General features: G+C 44.4%; 1 protein-coding gene across 1 annotated transcript in view; it reads left to right on the top strand.

Moving 5' to 3' along the window:
- Positions 1-16275, top strand: part of LOC133250046 (inhibitor of carbonic anhydrase-like) — a 43783-nt gene extending 27508 nt beyond the window's left edge. The window contains exons 12-17 of the mRNA XM_061421214.1: positions 2110-2265; positions 5527-5668; positions 12168-12232; positions 12989-13173; positions 14846-15032; positions 15856-16275. Of these exons, the coding sequence (XP_061277198.1) occupies positions 2110-2265; positions 5527-5668; positions 12168-12232; positions 12989-13173; positions 14846-15032; positions 15856-15890 (770 nt within the window). The 3' untranslated portion in view covers positions 15891-16275. The remainder of the gene's footprint in view (positions 1-2109; positions 2266-5526; positions 5669-12167; positions 12233-12988; positions 13174-14845; positions 15033-15855) is intronic.
- Positions 16276-21605: the final 5330 nt, after the last annotated feature.

Below are 21605 nucleotides of genomic sequence, written 5' to 3'. Positions count from 1 at the left end.
CTGCTCAGCAGTCCTCTAGAATGTGGGTGTCGCTGTGTGCATCACACAGATGGGAAAGTGAGGCGCAGGGACTGTGTGACTGGCCCAGGGCCACACAGGCAGCGAGTGGCCGCACCTAGGCTTGTTCAAGGCAGCATGACTGGAAACCTGCTGCCCTTCCTGACCCACCACAGTGCTCCCTGTCACAGGCTGCTACCCATCTCTGCAAGGGACAGGAGCCCATTCCTGACATTTCTGGGGCCCCGTGGAGGCCTCAGAGGAGGAAGAGGGGAGTCATAGATGCTGCTAATGAAGAAGAGGAGGAAGGAAAGGAAATTAACCCTTAGCTTTTAGTGGCTGGCTTTGAATAGCAGAGGAGTCAACCTCCTCTTCAGAATAGGAGGCCAGGTGACAAGTTTTGCCATCTGTGTCATCTCATGGGCAGAAACGGTCTTTATCTGTTTCTGAAGTGCCCTGGGTAATCTAGGGCATTGGCTAGAGCAGTGTGTATGTCATGTGGTGTTTGGACCAGCAGCACCAGTGTTGCCTGAGAAATTAGCAATGACCCTTCTTGTGTCCAACCACAGGTCTGCTGAGCTCCAGGATGCGGCTGCTGCTCTGTGTTTCAGCAAGCCCTCAGAATGATTCTGATGTGCATTCAACTCGGAAAACTATTGTGCTAGGGGATCTTGAGATGAAACCAAGTGCTTACTTGGTTTGGAATTTCTTATGAGATAGAGCTAGGGGAGGTGTGGGGGCTTGGAGCATCACAGCATTAAGTGTGGGGTCACAGAGGCCCTGCACCACCTATCTCTGCAGAGGCTTCGGGGTGCAAAGCCACTCACCCCACAGGTTCTCCCCTTCAAAGGGAGCAGAATCTGGGATATATTGTCCCTCTTTCCTCCCTGCTTTCCTGGCTAACAGTCTTAGCTGAATTGAGTCTGTATCCCAAAACCTAAGGAACAGCATATAGTCATTCTGATTATAAAATATATGAAGTCCTAAAGAATTGTAATTGCTTCACGAGTGATTGAAATTTCCAAGAACTGCAGTGATATACAAATGTTCATCAATGAGGATGCTTGGAAGACAGTTCAGGGTGATGGAGAAGGTTAGATTGGAGTAGAGATGGAGAGGAGTTAATCCCGAAGCCACACACACACACACACACCCCAGATGACAATAGTTAATGCCATTTTGTTGAAATTGTTACAGCTCAAAGAAAGGTACTTTAACAGTGTTTGGCCACTGGAATGGTGTCATAGAGCCCAGTGTGGTAGGCAGGAGAATCTGCTTCACCAAGAAAGTGGCTCTAGTAGTGCTCCTGCTGCTAGCAACATGGCCAGAAACCTATCCATGTAACCTCCCCTTCCCATTCCTAATGTACAGTATGATCGTATTAACACATTTCATCTCCTTCAATAGGTATTAGTACCCAAATGGGTATTACTGTTACCATTTCATTTATGAGAGATTTAGGATCCTGGTGATGCTGAGTGACTTATCTGAGGCAGTTTAGTAAGTGGTGAGGGAGGTCTTCCAATGCTGTGTTGACTTCCAACTTGAATATATAGACATCTGAACTACAACAGCAAGAAAAGGTGTGTGCATGTGTGCTGGGAGGGGGTGGGAGTGGGGGTGGTGAACCACATTACCCATGATTTCAGTCTCTAAACAGCCTTGGAGTTTAGGTCTTACTCAACAAGCACAATTCTGTCCCAGTACTGTGATAGACTACATCAAATGTCAATGGCGGTCCTGTAAAAATCAGGAGCAAGACAAGAATGCGCACACTCACCAAATACATTTGGCATTATTTTGTGAGTGAATTCAGTAAAATAAGAAAAGGAGTTTTTTTTTTAAAAATTGAGGAAAGGAAGACATTAAATTGTCATCATTAAAAAATGGTATTACTATAAACCTAGAAAATCAGAGACTTCACTTTAAAAAGGAAGTCATTAAAGTACTTTCTTTTGGACTTCTACTCAACAGAAATACTCAAACAGGTGGCTCCACCCAGTGCTCCCTCCCTGAGAGACTGACAGGTGAAGGTTAGCTGCAGTGGCTCTGGAGTAAATTTTAGGGAGGGCCTGGGAGGTACTGAAATTGCATCTTGGTATCTGTTGCAAGGTTATTACGTTGTGGCAGTGGTCAAGAAGTCAGATGCCAACCTAACCTGGAACTCTCTGCGAGGCAAGAAGTCCTGCCACACTGCAGTTGGCACTTCTGCTGGCTGGAACATCCCCATGGGTTTCCTATACAATCAGACTGGGTCATGTAAATTGGGTAAGTGTGTTCTGAGTGGCGGTGTGCCTATGTAGGGGAGAAATTCAGTTCAACGAATGGCATAAGTGGGTGGTGGACAGGGGCTGGATAGACATGTGGGCAAGCTTCACATCTTCTTAGCAGGACCCCCCTTTCTCCTCCCATCTTGCTTCCGTGGAAGTGGTTTGGCTCAAAGAGCAGATCTCAGGGAAATACACCACTCTTTATGTCTTTCGTCTGGCTCATGGAAGCTGGCTCATGGCTTATGGCTAGACCTTCGGCCTTTATGGCTAGACCTCATGGAAGAGGCCTGTTGGCAAAATGAGAGTGGAGTGTAGAGTGGGGTGTAGGTGTGCGTGTGTAATGTGTGTGCTAGTGTGCATGTGTTGTTTTTCCGTTTAAACTTGCTCTCTTTCTTTAAGTGTGAAAAAGGTTTATTTGGGGAGATATACACCTACACAGAGTGTGGGCCATCTCAGAAGATGAGAGACCTGAACCTGCCTTCTTAATTGAACACGTCACACCAGTACGCTTCAGCTTCACCCTTTGAGTGCTTTAGCTTTCACCGCTCATCTCTCTTACATTTCTGTACTAGTCATTTCAGCCAATACCTAAAAGGCTCCTGCTCCCCTGCTTTCCCCAGCCGTGTGACAAGTCCCAGCCCTGCAGGAACTCCACCACCTGCTCTCTCTTGGCGCTCTGCCCCTGAGCAGCTTAACACAGGTGGAGGATGTCACAGGCACAGCAGCTCATTCCATGCAGATGTTCAAGCCGCTGGCCTCAGCATCACCCATACCCCAGACAACTGTAGGCTCATGAGCACGCCTACTGTTCCTCTGCTCCACTCCCCGCACTTCCCAGTAACTACCCTAGTGTCGTAGTTGTCCATACACCTCCAGGCCACTCTCACCTGTCTACCACCCTTTCTGAGCAGATGATCTTGTCTGCCTCTACAAGAGACACTTGAAGCCATCAGGACAGTTCCCATCAATACCTCACCAACAAAGCCCAGGGCCCCTGCTGGCTGCATCTGCTTAGCAAGTCCTCCTACCCACGTGGCTATCGGTCCTTGCCTCGACCCCTTACCCAGAGCTGCACCCTCAGTTACCATTTCTTCCTCTGGTATATGCAAATTTCTCTCAACCTGTAAAGTCACCCAACGTCTTTCATCTTGAAAAATCTTCCCTCTCCCTACCGTCCCCTCTAGCTCCTAACCTTCTCCTTCTGCCTTTATGGCTGCTGCTGCTGCTGCTTCTGCTAAGTCTCTTCAGTCGTGTCCGACTCTGTGCGACCCCATAGACGGCAGCCCACCAGGCTCCCCCATCCCTGGGATTCTCCAGGAAAGAACACTGGAGTGGGCTGCCATTTCCTTCTCCAATGCATGAAAGTGAAAAGTGAAAGTGAAGTTGCCCAGTCGTGTCCAACTCTTCACGACCCCATGGACTGCAGCCCATCAGGCTCCTCTGTCCATGGGATTTTCCAGGCAAGAGTACTGGAGTGGGGTGCCATTGCCTTCTCCACCTTTATGGCTAGACCTCTTAAAATCATGGTCTGAGCCATTCACCCCTGCTCTCCCTGCTGTGGGTGACTCCCCTGTCTCATTCCACAGGGAGAACTCTGGTCAAGGCTACCAGGACCTCCGTGTTGCTCAGTTGGAAGGATGGGCTCCAGTCTGTTCCTCCATGAACTTTCTTTGAATCATCTTAAACCACAGTCTCCTGGCTTTTTGTGAAAACACACTAGCTTCTTTTTTCTCTTACCCCTACAAAGTCCCTCTTTCCCAACCTGGTTAATAAATGTTTGAGTTGCTTAAAGCAACTTTTTCCACTTTAAACTTAACCTCCAAGCACTCACATTTATGCCTACAGCCTAGATGACCATCTAAACCAATATTATACGTGCAAAGCTAGGCCCAGAGTAAGCACTAGATCAAGGTTCGCTGCTGTCACTGTGATTAGGTCAATATGCTGACAATGTCAGGTTTTGTCCCTAGCGTGGATTTCTCTTTGACCTCCAAACCTGCATATATTGAACTGCCTGTTTGACATTATCTAATCTTGTATTTGAAAAGTGCATTAAACGTAACCTGTACAAAATAGAATGCATTCTCCCTACCAAGCCTGGTCCTGCCCCAGAGCCACCCAGCTTGCTGGAGGCTCCCAGTCTGTACCCTGGCTCCAGCTGGAAACCAACCTGTCATCCCCGCATACTCATCCAGCCTGAGATTTTAGCTGTCCTCCTTCCACCTAGCTCCTCCCTCTGCTTTGGGAGACTCCAAGCTGCCCTCATGTCCCCTGGACTCCAGCAGTAGCCTGCTGCCTGCACCCCACATCTGTCTTGACTCACCCTGCTAGACCCTTGGCCCAACATTATCTAGCCTGTCAGAGGCTCCCCATTTCTTTACAAATAAAAACAAAATGTACACAAAGATGTAGACCGTCACACGTGGTCTGGACCCTGACCCTTCTCACTCACTGGATCCCTGAGTGGTTCAGGCCCAGGGGGCCTCCATTAAGCTCTCTGTGCTGTCTGCCCCCCTCCCCCAACCCTTGCCCTAGCCCTTGCAGATGCTGCTCCCTGACTAGGAAGCTCATCCTTTGCCCTTCACTAGAGTAACTCCTATTCATTCTTCATCTCTCCACTTGAGACCTCTCCCTGACTCCTAGGTCTGCACCAGGCTCCTTTATTTGTAGCTGTGGAGCCATATTCTTTTTCCCAGAACATGATGTGGAAATACAGTTATGGGGAAATGCTAATTCATGCTGTAGTTACTTGAGTTGTGACTGTCACCCCATGAACTTGGGCTCCAGGAGGGCAGGGCTTCTGTGGTTTCATCATAGTGGTACCCTGGGGCTCAGCACAGGGTTGGGCAGTTGGGCCTCTTGGGCTCCTTCCTGTCCTTCGAGTCATAACTGCAGATCTTGTAAAGATGGACAAGGGCAATAGAGATTGGAAAGTGTGCAGGACAGGGTCAACCAACCAAAACTTCCAATTTCGTCCACTCTCCTAGAGTTAAATCCGTGTCCATCCCTCCCCCTGCTGCCCCGTGCCAGGACTTCAGTGATCTCACAGACCCTTGTCCCAGCTTCAGCCAGGTCCCTTTTACTTTGCTCCAGCTGCAACCATTTTTCTTTTTCTATTTCATAGGTGCTTATTTCTAATCATATGGTACTAAACACCTGAATGTGTCTTTATGTCACTCAGGCAATTTTAGCAACAAAATCTGAGGCTTTCTTGCCAACACAGGCAGGGAAAGCTAACCTCTGGTGTCCTCCTGTGCAGATGAGTTCTTCAGTCAAAGCTGTGCCCCTGGGTCTGATCCAGAGTCCAGCCTCTGCGCTCTGTGCAGAGGCAGCTTCAAGCCAGCCCACATGTGTGCTCCCAACAGCCACGAGCAGTACTACGGCTCCAGTGGGGCGCTCAGGCAAGTAGCATCTGCCCACTGCCTTTTGCTTTGGTACCAACCCAGTGAACCTCTTGTCCTTTCTCCTTTCTCAGCACCCCACCATCTGGGTGCTGCATTTAGAAGGGGCCAGGACTGGAGAGCAGAAATGCAGATTCCCAGGGGCCCTGAGGACTCAGGTCCGGTCCCTTCCTGGAGCACTCTTGGGCAGAGCTGATGGACTCAGGGCGCCTGGGGAGGGGCAAGAATGATAAGCACAGGTCACAGCCCTACTTCTGCTTTTGATCCTTCCTTCTATATGACTGTGGACAAGTCACAGGATCTTCCAGAGCCCAGTTTGAGATCAAAGGAAGGACACTGAATATGTGCATTTTATACCTGTTTGATGAGTGCATTTAAAAACATATTCCTGGGCTCCTCTATTCATTCAATAAATATTTATTGAGCACATAGTAGGTGCAGGCGCTGTTCTAGGTAGGGTGGGTTAGAGCAACAGCAAGACACGTGGCCCCTGTGTCTCATGGGGGGAGTAACACAACGCATAAAGGATGATCACTTCCTGACTGTGGTAAGTGCTATAGGGTGTGTGTATGGGGGCGTGGGACCGAGGGGTGTGATGTGACAGTGACTCGGGGTTAATCTTAGAAAAAGTGGTCAGGGAAGGCCTCAGCGTCATGGAGGGGCTGTTAAATATTGAGGGTTAAATACTGAAAGGGAATCAGGCTTGAGAAAATCTGGAGAAGAATAATCCAGGAAGAAGGAACAGCAAGGACAAAGGCAAAGCTAGACAAATCATGCTGTGCCTGAAGCCAGAGAAGCCCCAGAGAGAGCACTGGGAGGTGGGCCCAGGGAGGGCAGGCTGGGCTTGCAGCCATTGGCTGTTCTGCCCTTGGAGATCTGGCTCAGGAGGTAGAGTTAATGCTAAGTATGGAGGGTCCTCGAGGGTGCTATGGAGTTGGGGCTGTGTGGAGAATGTGGGAGCGTCTATAAAGAAGGCTCCTAGTCATCACATGGCCAGACTACTTTGTCCCTCCCTCTCCAAAGCTTTGTCACTTTCATAAACCATACATAAATTACATATTTTCACAGATCCTACTGCATAAATATATGATAAACATTAAACTGAGGCTAAAATATTTGAACTTTTCCTTCCACTGGGATGTGCATCAGTATTAAGGTCCACGGTCCCATTTTGGCATGATTATGATAGCGTCACAGAGACCTCGAGTTCTGTCCAGAACCTCGGGACTTCCATCGTGAAGATGGGGATGCAAAGAACAGTCTTAGCTCTAGGCATCGCATTCTCCCCACCGCCTCCTGCCTGCCTTGGCTCTGCTTCCAGCTTCCTGTCTCCAGCATTCCTACTGACCTGAGATCCACTGATCCTGTTCTCACCCCCCACTATAAACCTTTCCCCCTCCAGACAACAGCATACGTTCTATAGCCAACCGTGATAATTATTCATTATTCCCCTGTGCACATCCTCAAATGCCAGTCACCTACTCCTGGCTGAACTGCAACCTGGGTTGGCTCCAACATTCCCCTTTGGTGCCAGGGCCTCCAAGCTGACTGGCCTCCGAGTAAAGTGATGAGAACCCAGTTCCAATGAGCCAGACCGTCGCTAGTCCGTTACCATCCCACTCTCTTACAAGACCATTCCATGCTCTTTCCTCTACTCAGTCATCCAGCGTCTCTTCCTCCATCTATCACACTTTTGTTTCCTCCTTCACCTGAGAAAATTGAGGTCATCCAGATAGAAACACCAGTGTGCCACTGCCATATCTGTGCATGTGCTAACCTCCATGCCGGTCGGCACGCTGCCCCTCCTCCTCCTGGGGACGAGCAGGCCAGCTCCTGCTGAGCCTGATCCTGTGCTGGCATCACCTCCCCACAGCCTGTTGAAGAGCGTTGCCCAGCATGCCTCTCCTCTTCCTCCTGTATCATCACATCTTTTTATCCACAGAATTACTTCCAGCAGCACAGGAACATGCTGCTTCTTTCTCATCCTAAACATAAAGAAATAAGACAAACTTCTCTTGATCTCACTGTCCTCTGCAGCAACCTCCTGTTTCTCACTTCTTTACAACAGAAGTCCTTGAAGGAGGTTACTCTAATGTCCTTGCCCAGTTCAGTTTCTCTCCTTTCAGTCTCCCCCAAACCTAGTTTAAGAAACTGTTCACCTCTCCCTCCCCAACCAATGGAGTTGGTTTTCATTATTGTATTTAAATTATCTACAGAAGACATTCTTCCTCATTGTTGGCAAGTGGGAAGATTATTCCCACCATATCTGCCACTACCCAGCCCCCGCCACTAACCCCCATGCACCACAGAAAGTCAATTCCTAGGCAGATTGATAAGAAGTTCAGGGTCCCCAAGGAGGAGAAAGGGGTCTGGGGCTCTCAAAGTGGAGATTGGGAGTCTGGAATTTTCAAGGAGGAGAAAAGGACAAACGTTTGTTTCCCTCTGCATTCCTTGAAGTGAAGTGAAGTCACTCAGTCGTTTCCAACTCTTTGCAACCCCATGGACTGTAGCCTACCAGGCTCCTCCCTCCATGGGATTCTCCAGGCAAGAGTACTGGAGTGGGTTGCCATTTCCTTCTCCAGGGGAACTTCCCGACCCAGGGATCGAACCTGGGTCTCCCGCATTCCAGGCAAACACTTATCCTCTGAGCCACCAGGGAAGCCCTAGTCTCAGTCAATTACACAACTCAGTTTAAACTCTGTACTAGAGATTATACAACTACAATATATCTGGCTGAAGGACAGTTTCTCCTTCCTGAATACCTCTGACTAATCCTGATATCTTAGAATGTATATTATGGGAGTGGGTCCGGAGGATCTTTCTATTGTCAAATTCTAATCTTGTTATCCTAAAATATAAATTGCTAGAGTAAGTCTGGTAAAATTTTCACAAACTTGAGACATTCTTTTGATTTATTGTAATAACTAATTAAAAGGTATATACCGCCATTGCTAACACTAGCAATATATACCGCCATTGCTAACACTAGCAAGGGGGTACTCTTTCTGCCCCCTTCTGATATCTATGTCAGAAGCTTTCTCTATCCCTTTTATACTTTAATAAAACTCTATTGCACAAAAGCTCTGAGCAATCAAGCCTCGTCACTGGCCCCAGATTGAATTCTTCTCTTCCAGAGGCCAAGAATCCAGGCATCTTTTCGTGGGTCAGCAACAACCTTTCACCACTTCCACCACACAGCTGAAACTACACTTTAAAAAAATCTATTTATCCGGCTGCATGGGGTCTTCATTGTGGCATGTGGGATCCTTAGATGCAGCATGTGAACCCTTGGTTCTGGCATGTGAGATCTAGTTCCATAATCAGGAGTCAAACCTGGGCCCCAGCATTGGGAGCAAGGAGTCTTAGCCTGTGGACCACCAGGGAACTTCTGAAATCGTCCTTTTAAATCTCCAGGGACCTCTGTGTTGCAAATAAATCCAAAGCCCAGATCACTGGCACCACCCATCTCTTCCTCCTCTTGGATACATTTTCTTCTCTGGCTTCAGGACACCACACTTTCTTGGATTCCCTCCTTCTTCTCCTGTTACTGCATCTCAGCCCCTTTGCTGGCTCTGCTTCATTCCCTGACCCCTATGTATTGGCAAGCCCCGGGGCTCCAGCCTTGGTCTTGTCTCTTAATGCTCAGACTTTAGTGGTTTTATCTAGTTCTTGTTGTTGTTCAGTCGCCCAGTCATGTCCAACTCTTTGCAACCCCATGGACTATAGCATACCAGGCCCCCCTGTTCCTCACCATCTCCTGGAGTTTGCCCAAGTTCATGTTCATTGCATCAATGATGCCATCCAGCCATCTCATCCTCTGACGCCCACTTCTCCTTCTCCATAGTAGTTCTATGTTGACAATTCCCAAATTTACATTCCTCTTCAGACATCTCTTCAAAACACCAGATGAAACTCCAAACTCATACACCTAACTGCCTACTGGGCATGTCCACTTGGATGTCTAATCACCAGGTCAAGTTTAAATGTCCCAAACTGAGCTTTTGGAATTTCACACACTCCCACCCAAACCAGCACCTCCTGCAGTCTTCCCCATCTCAGTTAAAGGCAACTCTGTTTTTCCTTTTGGAAAAAGTCAAAGTCTTGATGTGTCTTAACCATGTCTCCTCTCTTTCTCTGAGGCCCTGTATCATCATATTATGTTATCTCTACCTGCAAAGGGTAACGAGAACTGACCTCATCACCCATCTCTGCTGATACCACCTTGATCTAAACCACCATTATCTCTTCCTGGATTATAACCCCTAACAGAAATCCATGTGTCTCCCCTGTCCCCCTCCCCCACCACAGTCTAGCTTCAACACAGCATTGAGGGTGATTGTCAGCCCAGTTCAGGGGGAATCTTCCTGCTCACACAACTCACGCCCTGAAGTTGTGTTGTAAAGTCCTAGCTGCTTCCAGTGTGACCAGGTGGATTGAAGGGGATGGGGAGGCCTAGACAGAACTCAAAAAATATTAACACTTGGTAGACCAAATAAGAGCCAAGAATTAGAAAACAATGTTACACAGAGGGAATTTTGTGTTCTTAGATTTAAAAATCACATTACAGTACTACTTAATACTGTGATCAATACAGGCTGGTTTATGTGATGAAAGACAAATCAGTGGAAGAGAAAAGACTTCCAAGACAGATACATAGACATATTATGTTTAGTCTAAAACAAAGATGACTGGAGAAAGGATGGACTTGGGACATCAAATAAAACAAGTACAATGAATGGGCTCTGGTGACCCAGGCGGGAGCAGATTCAATAGTAAGTCAGTCCCCTAAGATGACTGGCAGGGGTCAGGGAGTCCTGTGCAGGAATGCTGATGGTAGGTGCTATGACGCTCTTAGGTGTTTGGATGACTTTAGGGGAGAGGCCCATTGCTAAGGGCAGTGTAGGGTCAAGGCAAGGCTTAGTGTTTGTCTATTTTTTCAAAAAAGCATAAATACTGATGGAAAGAGCCCAGTGAAGAGTGTTTTAGAGGGGAAAGAGGATGACTGCCGTGGAAAGTGCCTGAGTGTGGGTTGAGATGGGGTGCAGAGCCCCTGGGGAGGAGACTTTAGCTGGAGGGAGGCCTTCCCTCCTCCTTTGTCCCTGGAGGGCAGGAGAGTGCTAGAGTCTAGGGCTGCCAGATTCAACAGAAGGATGCTGAAAGGAAGCCCACATGATGATCTCTTTATTTCTTCTGTGAAGCCAGAGTACATGACAGAGTGTAAGTGTTGTGGAGGGGTGTATGGAGAGACAGAGGTTTACAGGAAGTGGGAGAACATTTTGGGGTCCCTGCTCTGTAGAATGGCTTACCTGGTGGCTCAGACAGTAAAGAATCTGCCTGCAATGAGGGAAACTTGGGTTTGATCCCTGGGTTGGGAAGATCCCCTGGAGGAGGGCTGGTGACCCATTCCAGTATTCTTACCCGGAGAATCCCCATGGACAGAGGAGCCTGGTGGGCTGCAGTCCATGGGATCACAAAGAGTCGTGGGGACACTGTCTCAGGCACTGGTCTCTCATACTCACTTGAGCACACTTCCACAGGGCTTATTCAAACCCAGAGGGCTGAACCCCACTCCAGAGTTCCTGAGCCAGTGAGTCCAGGGCCCAAGAATGTGCATGTATAACCCGTTACCAGAGTTGCTGATGCTGCTGGTCCAGCCCACTCTTGGAGAGTCACAGGTCTAGAGTGGAGAAGGGATGCCAGAATGTCCAGGTGAAGTTAAGGATCGGGGAGCTCTTGTCTACCTCACTGCTGAGGTGCAGACACACCTGAGACGGACGATTGGGCTCATGAATGAGCCTGGGATTATTGGGGGGAGGTTGTTAAGACAAAGAAATAGGACAAGATTGCTTAGGAAAATTTCTGGGAGTAACTGATTCTAGTGAAGGATAGAGGGGCCTGATGATGGGACAGAGAAAACTGGAGAGGTGTTCCTAAAAATTAATAATATCAATTTCCAACTGAGTGAATGTCACAAAACTTATTTTTAGTGTGCTCAACGTTTCTCCCAAAGCATGCACCTCAAACACTGAGAAACATTTTTCAGGAGATTAAGCATGAAAAATATCTCGTGATACATGCACATTAACTTTTGTTAAGGCTGTGTAGACACATAAGGTGTGACAAGGCTCCTTCAGAATCACATCTTCCACACTGATTTTAATCTCTGACATGAGTTTTGATCCAGCCAGAGAATTATCTTTGGATAGCCCTGTTAATAGAACACAAGCATCTCCCGTGGAGAAACCAATCACTGTTTAAGGAAGCAAGCAATGGGTATCTAACAGTGGAATCTAAATAAGCAGATTTCTTTTTCTAGGACATTTCTTCTGAAGTTACCAGGGACAGCAGGCATTAGAGCAGTGTGTGTGGAGTAAGTGGGCCATGGTAGATGTGCCCAGTTGCCTGGGGGAGGGGGTGGGAGCTCCCAGGGATTCCGTCTTGGAGCAGCTCTCTCCCGCCTCTGTGGGTCCTCCTTGCTGACCTGGCCCTCTCTGTGCAGGTGTCTGGTTGAGAAGGGAGATGTGGCCTTTGTGAAGCACCCCACGGTCCTGCAGAACACCAACGGTATGGACTGGCACTGCCCTTTCCTCCCTCAGGAAAACTCAGAGTCCTTCCTGGGAAATCACTCCCCAGGCAGTCATGTTGGTCCTAACATTCTTTATTTAGGGAATGAAAAAATTCTTCATGTCTGCTCAAACTGGACAGGGTTGGTTATCACATTGGCCTTGAACCCAACCAACAAACACACAAAGGCCACAGTCCATAGAAGCATGTCTGGCTGTCTTGATTTTTATGCATTCTTTGTATTTTCTGGACACAAGTTTTTGTCAGCTATATGTAATGCACATATCTTGTCCCTCTTTGAAAATACTTGCCTTTAACTTTTTTTTTTTGGCCATGCTGTGAGTCTTGTGGGGTCTTAGTTCCCCACCAGGAGTTGAACCTGCGCCCAGCAGTAGAAGCCTGGAGTCCTAACCATTGAACCACCAGGGAATTCCCTGCTTTCTTAATGATGTCTTTTGATGAACATTCTTCATTTTAATATAGTTTTCATTTTAATATAGTTTAATCAGCCGATCTTCTGTTTTTTGACTAGCACTTTTCAGGCCTGTTGAGGAAATCTTTGCCTTTAACAGGACTGACAAATGAATTTATGAGTTTGTGAATGTTTCTCTTCCATTTTATTGTAAAGGCTTTATTGTTCTGTTTGTGCCTTTGTCATTCTCCCAGGCACTGGTGGGCAGTCACACCCCCCAGTGAGGGTGCCTTGACTGAAGTCATTAGCTGTGACCCCTCCACCTCCTCTTTCTCTCTCTCCAGGAAAGAACCCTGAAGCCTGGGCGAAGAATCTAAAACCCGAGGACTTCCAGCTGCTGTGTCTTGATGGCTCTAGGAAGCCTGTGACTGAGGCTCAGAGCTGCCACCTGGCCATAGTCCCAAGTCATGCTGTGGTCTCGAGGAAAGATAAGGCAGATTTTGTCCGCAGAATGCTCTTCAACCAACAGGTGTGGGAATTCAGTCCTCATCCCCCACATGAATGCTCAGCTCACTTGCAGAGCTGCACAGACACACCCCAGCTCAGTTGCACACTCTTTCTCCCTGGGCAGTGGAGCCTGCCTCTGATGAAAGTGGGAGGCTGGTGGCTGTGCTCACTTCTTGCTCTGGGGCTGTCTAGAGTATCCCAGTGGACTGGAAGAGTCCAGACACATGGGCATCTCAAGTGTCTCCCTGAGACTGAGCAGAGTCATGGTACCTCCTGGGCTTGTTCTGTCCTGGAAATAAGGGAGTCAGCCCAGGTGCCCTTCCCACCAGGCAGGGCTACATGTTGGAAAGGTGAAACAGGGATTACTCTGCCTGACCAAAAGAGGATCTCACTGTGTTTCTTGAAGCTGGGCAAGCTGAGCACTATTTTGGGCTTCATGAAAGTCGAAGAGCCAACATTCAGATAACTCATAACCTCTATAGGCAGCCAAAAAGGGCTGACCCTAGGGAATAGTGGCTGCCTGAATCAGATGATCTTTTTTTTTTTTTTGATCCCAAAGCCTCATCTGCCTTTTGCCCAAGTGCACCCTATTCCTGGAGGAGCCCCAAATGAGTAATCTATATCTTAGCATATGCTGTTGACACATCCTGGTTAAAGGATGATGACCCAGAGGCAGCTAGCAACACAAGAGGCTCTTCGACTTGGGCTTTTGAAGGGATGGTTCCATCCAGGGTAAGCTGCCATCTCCACTACAAAGGAAGTGGACAAAGGAAGTAGGGGGGAGAGGCAGGAAGCAATGGAAATGATCAGTGTCTGGGTCAGGTTCAGAGAACAGAAGATGCAAGGTAGCAAGGGATCTGGTCACAGGAAAACATGTAAAGATGACTCAGAGAGTTGAAAACATCCACCAGTTGTTGGTGGGATAGTAATAGAGCAGTGAATTTGGGGCTCTTTTTATTTAGCAGTTGCTTTACATACATTGGGCTTCCCTGTATTCTTTATCAGATAGTGAAGAATCTGGCTGCAATGCAGGGGATGCAGGTTCGATCCCTGGGTGAGGAAGATCCCTTGGAGAAGGGAATGGCTACCCACTCCAGTGTTTTTGCCTGGAGAATTCCATGGACAGAGGAGTCCATGGGGTTGCAAAGAATTGGACATGAGTGAATGACTAACACTCTCACTTTTTGCATATATCATGTCAGTATCTAATGTAATTACCTCCATTTACAAATGAGTAAATTGAAGTTCAGGTGTTTCCACCTTGGTGCAGTGGGAAACCATTTGTGGCACAAGAGATGCAGTTTTGGTTGCTGGGTTGGGAAGATCCCCTGGAGAAGGAAATGGCAACCCACTCCAGTATTCTTGCCTGGAAAATTTCATGGACAGAGGAGCCTGGTGGGCTCTAGTCCCTGGGGTCCCAAAGAGTCAGACACGACTGAGTATGCACACGTACAAACTGAAGGTCACTGAGCTCAGTCAAGAATTTTCTTAAGTCACATGATGGGAAAAGCTAGGGCCTGCCTTTGAACCCAGAGGACTTTTTGCCATTTTGTTCCAGTGCCTCCTGAGCTGTTGCTGTGTCCCAGGGTTGCCAGGGGCTGGAGCCGAGCAGGCCAGCAGACTTGGGGCTTCTGATGCAGAACACGTGGCCCGGGCTGCTGGTCACTTACTTTCTGTCTGTCTGTCTGACCCAGGAGCTCTTCGGAAGAAATGGGTTTGAATACATGATGTTCCAGCTGTTTAAATCCCCAGCCAAAGACCTGCTCTTCAGTGATGACACGGAATGTCTGGCTAACCTTCAAGACAGAACAACTTACCAAAAATACTTAGGGCCAGAGTATCTTCAGGCTATTGCTAATGTGAAGCATTGCTTACGCTCTGGTGAGTAGAATAAATACCGAGGAGCAGTTACATGTGCGTCAAGGCAAACATGTTTGTCTTAAAGATGACCTTGTGCCAAGCCTGGGCCAGTACCAATAGGAGCATAAAGATTCATAGGGCTTGCGCCTGGCCCTGCAGGAAGATTCAGGCTTACCAGGGAAGCAACTCAATTAGGCAACTGTATAAGATACTGCCTGAAAAGGCCAAATTGTTTGAAGGAGACAGACTGTACAGCAGAACTAGAGATCTTTTGCAAATTGAACTTGTTTACATGTCCTTGTCTGTTTTCTTTGGCTACTAGAATGAAAATGTGTGTTAGCATTTCAGTGCAGGGAGAAGGTTGGAAATGACACATATACCACTCACAGAGGACCAGTTTGCAAAGATTTTAAGTAAAACCTATAGATAATACTTTATACAATTTAATAGAAACAAAGTATTAGCACTAAGTAGGCCATTTCTACATATATACATACATGGAAGTAGCACTAAGTATATCATTTCTCTCTATTTTTGTGTATTGTAGAAATGGCACAGCTACCTCTAAAAGAAATAAGTTGGAGAAATAAAATTAGACCTGGAATAATCAAATTGTTGGGAGTATGCCTGAATTTTTGTTAAATTATATCATGTGTTAAAGATGAGAGCAGGAGAGGAAAATGTAGATGTTTAAGAATAGCACTGACATCAGTTAGAGGGATGAGAGAGAAATTTAAAAAGAATATTTATTATCTACCATTTACTTTTAGAAAATAGGAAAAGGATAGTGTTTAATAAGCCCAGGCAGTACCTGACGATCTTTCTCTTATGTTACCGCTCACAGAACTTCTGGATGCCTGCACATTCCATGGAAATTAAAAACTGATCAAAGTGGGCAAACACAGAGATGCTCAGAGCCTGAAAATACAGTGGGGTCACATCCTCACTTGTCTGCGTGGTGGGTCTGTGTTAACATCACTTGTCTTTATAATTGTGTACTGTAACTGATGCGAAAGTTGGAATGAATAAAAATTATTGTGTCTTCTCAGAAAACCATGAAATGTTCTCAGATTTTTAGGGGGAGGGCAAGAGAATGATTTCTTTATGCTAGAATTGTGCTTGTGAAAATTTAGTATTTATTAAATTATATGTATTTTAAAGACCTCTGCAAGACTAACTCAACTTCCCTGTCTATTCTTTGATTATTTTACCCAAGAGTCAACTCACTTAAATTGAATTTAAGCAATAAATCTGTCTGAAGGGAGTCTTTGAGTGGTGATTATAAGTGTGCAAAGAAAGCATCAGTATGCGCAGTATCAAGGACTTACATAATGAAAATAAAGAAGAAAGAATGAGTTTGTGCATTTTAAAGGTATATTCATGTATTTAAAATTCATAATTTCAGGTAGAATTAAACTCCTGATCAGATTAATTGAAAAATATCAAAATTACTGTAAAAATCTAATCCTACTATCCTTCCTCACTCAATTTCCTGAAAGTGTGATTTACATTTACGTAAGTGAGTTTCTTGTCAGAGATTTTACCATTTCTGTTATTACCATGATTCCAGCCTATGGTGGAATAAACATTGTATGGGAACCCAAGTTATATACTGTGAAGTACAGTTTGGTGTTTGGACCTCTGCTTCTGCCTGTGAAAGAGTAACCAGTACAGAATTTGCTCCTCTTCCATAAACAACTAAAAAACTGGGGAAAAATATGTTGCGCAAATGTTTTTAAACACTGGACGATAATAGTGCAGGACTATATGATCCTTGAAAGAGGGCAAAGAAAAGTGGTGAGCACAGTGATGACCTTAGTCTTTGCCTAGAGGAAATTTCCAGATGAGAGCAAAGGGAGGAGGAACCCACAAGAGCCCATCACGTTTGAGTTGAGGAACAAAGATAGGAGTTTGGGGAAGCCAAAGTGACTGGAACTTGATTGGCATACAGCAGAGATACGTACTGGAATCTGCTTGAAATGCTTGGCCAAATACTAATCTTCCTGTGTGTAAAATGAAACTGAAGTCTGTCAGGCTAGGCAGAGAATGACTGTGAGAGATCTAGAAGCTGAACAATACCCAGGGCTCCCATAAGACCAGGAATCAATTACGGTCCTAACCAACCAGTGTGAAGAGACCCCACTGAACACCTAAGCTTTTCACTGAAGGCAGCTGGGGTGAAATAGCTGTAGATTAAGGCCTGCTCCTGGAGAAGGCAATGGTACCCCACTCCAGTACTCTTACCTAGAAGATCCCACGGACGGAGGAGCCTGTGCAGTCCATGGGGTTGCTAAGAGTCAGACACTACTGAGCGACTTCACTTTCACTTTTCACTTTCATGCATTGAAGAAGGAAATGGCAACCCACTCCAGTGTTCTTGCCTGGAGAATCCCAGGGACAGGGGAGCCTGGTGGACTGCTGTCTATGGGGTCACACAGAGTCGGACACGACTGAAGTGACTTAGCAGCAGCAGTAGCAGCAAGGCCTGCTCCATAACTGTCCTTACTGAGAGTGACAGTAACCCTTGTGGGATAAACCAGATCTGCAAGTCACTTACTTGACTGTCCTCTAAAATAAACCTCAATATTCACTAAAGGAATACAACAAAATCTCAACAGGATGGCATGCATAATATCTAGATGTGGCATGAGAAGATTGTTAGATGTGTAAAGAAGCTCAAAACGTGACCCAGAGTCATCAAAAAATCAACCAATGGAAACACACCTAGAAACCACAGAGATGATGGTATTCGGACAATGAACTTTGAACAGTTGTAATAAACAGGCCTAAGGATTTAAATGAAAACTTGAAGGAGAATTTCCTGCCCTCTAATGGTTAGGACTCTGCCCTTTCACTGCCAAGGGCCCGGGTTTGCTCCCTGATGGGGGAACTAAGTCACACAGCCAAAAATAAATAAATGAATAAGTGAATAAATAAATGAACATAGCAAAGAAAAACCTGTTAGATTTTTGAAAGAATTAGTGACAAATATACAGTGGCAAAGTTTGTGTTTCAAGGAATTTGTTTCATCTAAATTGTCTATTTTTGCCATAAAATTGTTCAAAATATTTTCTTATTCTTTTAGTATATATGAGATGTCTAGTGATATCTCTTCTTCCATTTTCCTACTAGTAATTTGTATTTTCTCTCTTTTTTCTTGACCCATATAGCTATAGCTTTATCAATATTCTTGAACTTCTCAAAAATTAATTTTTTATAAATTTTCACTACTATTTTTTAATCTCACTTTCTGTTCTTAGCCTTCCTTCTACTTATTTTTCATTTATTTTTCCTTTTTCTCTTAGATTCTTAAGGTGCAGGCTTATATCAATGTTTAGAACATTTTATTTTTCTAATACAGGTACTTAAAATTATAAATTTCCATCCAAGCACTACTTTAGTTGCATCCCTAAATTTTGATATGTTTATTTTCATTATCATTGAGGTAAATTTTTTCCAGTTTTTCAAAGATTACTTCTTTGATCTGTTGATTATCTAAAAGCTATTTTTAATTTCCAAATATTTGGCAATTTTCCAGATATGCTTTTGTAGTTTATTTCTATGTTCCAGGTATACTTTTTTTTTTTAATAGATATTCTTAATTGTTTGGTATAGTTCTGTAATATGTAGTATAGTATTATAAGTAGCAGTTAGGTCAAGTTGGTTCAACTTATTATTCAAATCCTCTGCCTTGACTCATTTTCTATCAACTTTTTGCATTAGCTACTGAGAGAAGACAGTTAAAGTCTCCAACTAAAAGTATGAATTTTCTCATTTCTCCATCCAGTTTGATCAGACTGTGCGTTATGTATTTGGAGGTTTTGTTAGGTACATACACATTTAGGATGTCAGGCTTTCTTGATGAACTGACTCTGTTACCATTATGAGATGTCCCTAGTTGTCCAGTAACACTTTTTCTCTTTACGTTTATTAATTGGATATTAATATGACTCTTTCTTCTGACAGTTTCTTCTTGGTTTATTGTATTACATTCTTTTACTTTTAATCCATGTTTCTTTCTATTTAGGAGGGCGTCTTACAAAGAAATATAGCTGGTTTTTTTTTTTTTCATTCAGTGTGACATTCTTTTTTCTTTTAAATGAAGTGTTTAGTTCATTTATGTATAACATAATTGTTGATGTTTGTTTTCTGTCTCATCTGTTCTTCATTCCTTATTTCCTCTTTTCTGCCTTCTATTGGATTAATTGAATAATTTTTAGTATTTCACTTTATGTTCTCTATTAGTTTGTTATTCTCTATTGGTTTATTATTATTTTATTTCTTTGTTATTCTATAATAATAATTTTTTATTTTTATAAATAAAAAGATATTTGTTTTAAATATCTTCTCGAAAGTTTGTAATATACATATTTATCTTAAGACTGGCATCAAATAACTTTATATCACTTTGTGGATAACATATTGGGTTGGCCAAAAAGTTCATTTAGGTTTTCTGTAACATCTTATTTTTGGCCAACCCAGTAAGATCCTGTAATAGTGCAGCTCTACCTTCACCAGTGGAGTGTGGATAAACTTTTAACAACCAGATGTTCAAGGTAAAAAGGGCCCAGATTGGTATCATTTGCCAGTTTCACAGAGCACATTCCCTTGCCATGAATGATTTCAAACTATCAAAGTAATGTCAGAGATGAGAAGAGATACACAGACAGCCTTTGCAAGCCAGCACAAGCTAGCTGCACTACCTCCCTGACTTCTCTGGTTTATTTTTTGTGCTTTTATTATCAGACATTTTACTCCTACATATGTTAGAAACTCCACAATGAAATATATACAAAATAATAAAAGTGATAGTTTTACATCAAGCTGTCAATTACCTTTTAATGATACTTTAAAATGAATTTGGAATAGCTCTAGCTGCTATTTCAAATCCTAAAAGATGATGCTGTTAAAGTGCCGCACTTAATATGCCAGCAAGTTTGGAAAACTCAGCAGGGGCCATAGGACTGGAAAAGATTAGTTTTCATTACAAGCCCAAAGAGGGGCAACGCCAAAGAATGTTCAAACTACTTCACAGTAGCACTCATTTCACGTGCTAGCAAGGTAATGCTCAAAATCCTCCAAGTGAGACATCAACAGTACATGAACTGAGAACTTCTAGATGTACAAGCTGGATTTACAAAAAGCAGAGGAACCAGAGATGGAATTGCCAACATCCATTGGATCATAGAAAAAGCAAGAGAATTCCAAAAAAACATCGACTTCTGCTTCATTGACTATGCTAAAGCCTTTGACTGTGTGGATCATGACAAACTGTTGAAAATTCTTAAAGAAATAGGAATATGAGACCACCTTACCTGTCTCCTGAGAAACCTGTATGCAAGTCAAGAAGCAGCAGTTAGAACTGGACATGGAGCAACCAGTATAACTGGTTCAAAATTCAGAAAGGAGTACATCAAAGTTGTATACTGTCACCCAGCTTTTATTTAACTTATATGCAGAGTACATCATGCAAAATGCCAAACTGGATGAAGCACAAGCTGGAATCAAGATTTCTGGGAGAAATATCAATAACTTCAGATATGCAGATGACACCACCCTTATTGCAGAAAGTAAAGAGGCATTAAAGAGCCTCTTGAAGGTAAAAGAGGCTTAAAACTCAACATTCAAAAAACTAAGATCATGGCATCCAGTCCCATCACCTCATGGCAAATAGGTGAGGAAACAATGGAAACAGCCAAAGATTTCATTTTCTTGGGCTCTAAAATCTCTGCAGATGGTGACTGCAGCCATGAAATTAAAAGACGCTTGCTCTTTGAAAGAAAAGCTATGACAAACCTACACAGTGTATTAAAAAGCTGAGACATTACTTTGCCAACAAAGGTCCATATAGTCAAAGCTGTGGTTTTTCCAGTAGTCATGTACGGGTGTGAGAGTTGGACCATAAAGAAGGCTGAGCACCGAAGAATTGATGCTTTCAAACTGTGGTATTGGAGAAAACTCTTGAGAGACCCTTGGACTGCAAGGAGATCAAACCAGTCAATCCTAAAGGAAATCAATCCTGAATATTCACTGGAAGGACTGATAGTGAAATTGAAGCTCCAATACTTTGGCCACCTAATGTGAAGAGTGGACTCATTGGAAAAGGCCCTGATGCTGGGAAAGATAAAAGGCAGGAGGAGAAGGAGACAACAGAGGATGAGATTGTTGGAATGGTGTCATCGACTCGATGGACATGAGTTTGAGCGATCTCCGGGAGATGGTGAAGGACAGGGGAAGCCTCGCGTGTTGCAGTCCATAGCATTGCAAAGAGTCTAACATGACTTAGCTACTGAACAACAACAACAACAGAAAATTAAAAAAATCTTTAGTATTTACCCACATCTTTACTGTTTCTGCCTCTCTCCATACTTTGTGTAGCTTGGAGATTTTAGATATTTTGTGGATACTTCTTTCTGGCTTGCTTTATTGTCTGTAGATATGTTATTTTTCATCTTATTTGATTTTTAGTAATAACTTTATGTAGTATTTGACCATGATACTTTCTGGTATTCAGTTTTAGGTGAAATTTGCTTTCCTGAACTTTTAGAATAAGGCTATTTTCAAGAAAGCGTTTCTTACTTTACAGAGCTCCAT

Source organism: Bos javanicus, chromosome 1, assembly GCF_032452875.1.
Source record: "Bos javanicus breed banteng chromosome 1, ARS-OSU_banteng_1.0, whole genome shotgun sequence".
Taxonomy (NCBI): Eukaryota; Metazoa; Chordata; class Mammalia; order Artiodactyla; family Bovidae; genus Bos; species Bos javanicus.
Note: the sequence above shows the minus strand (reverse complement) of the source record. Positions and strands in the feature narration are given on the sequence as shown.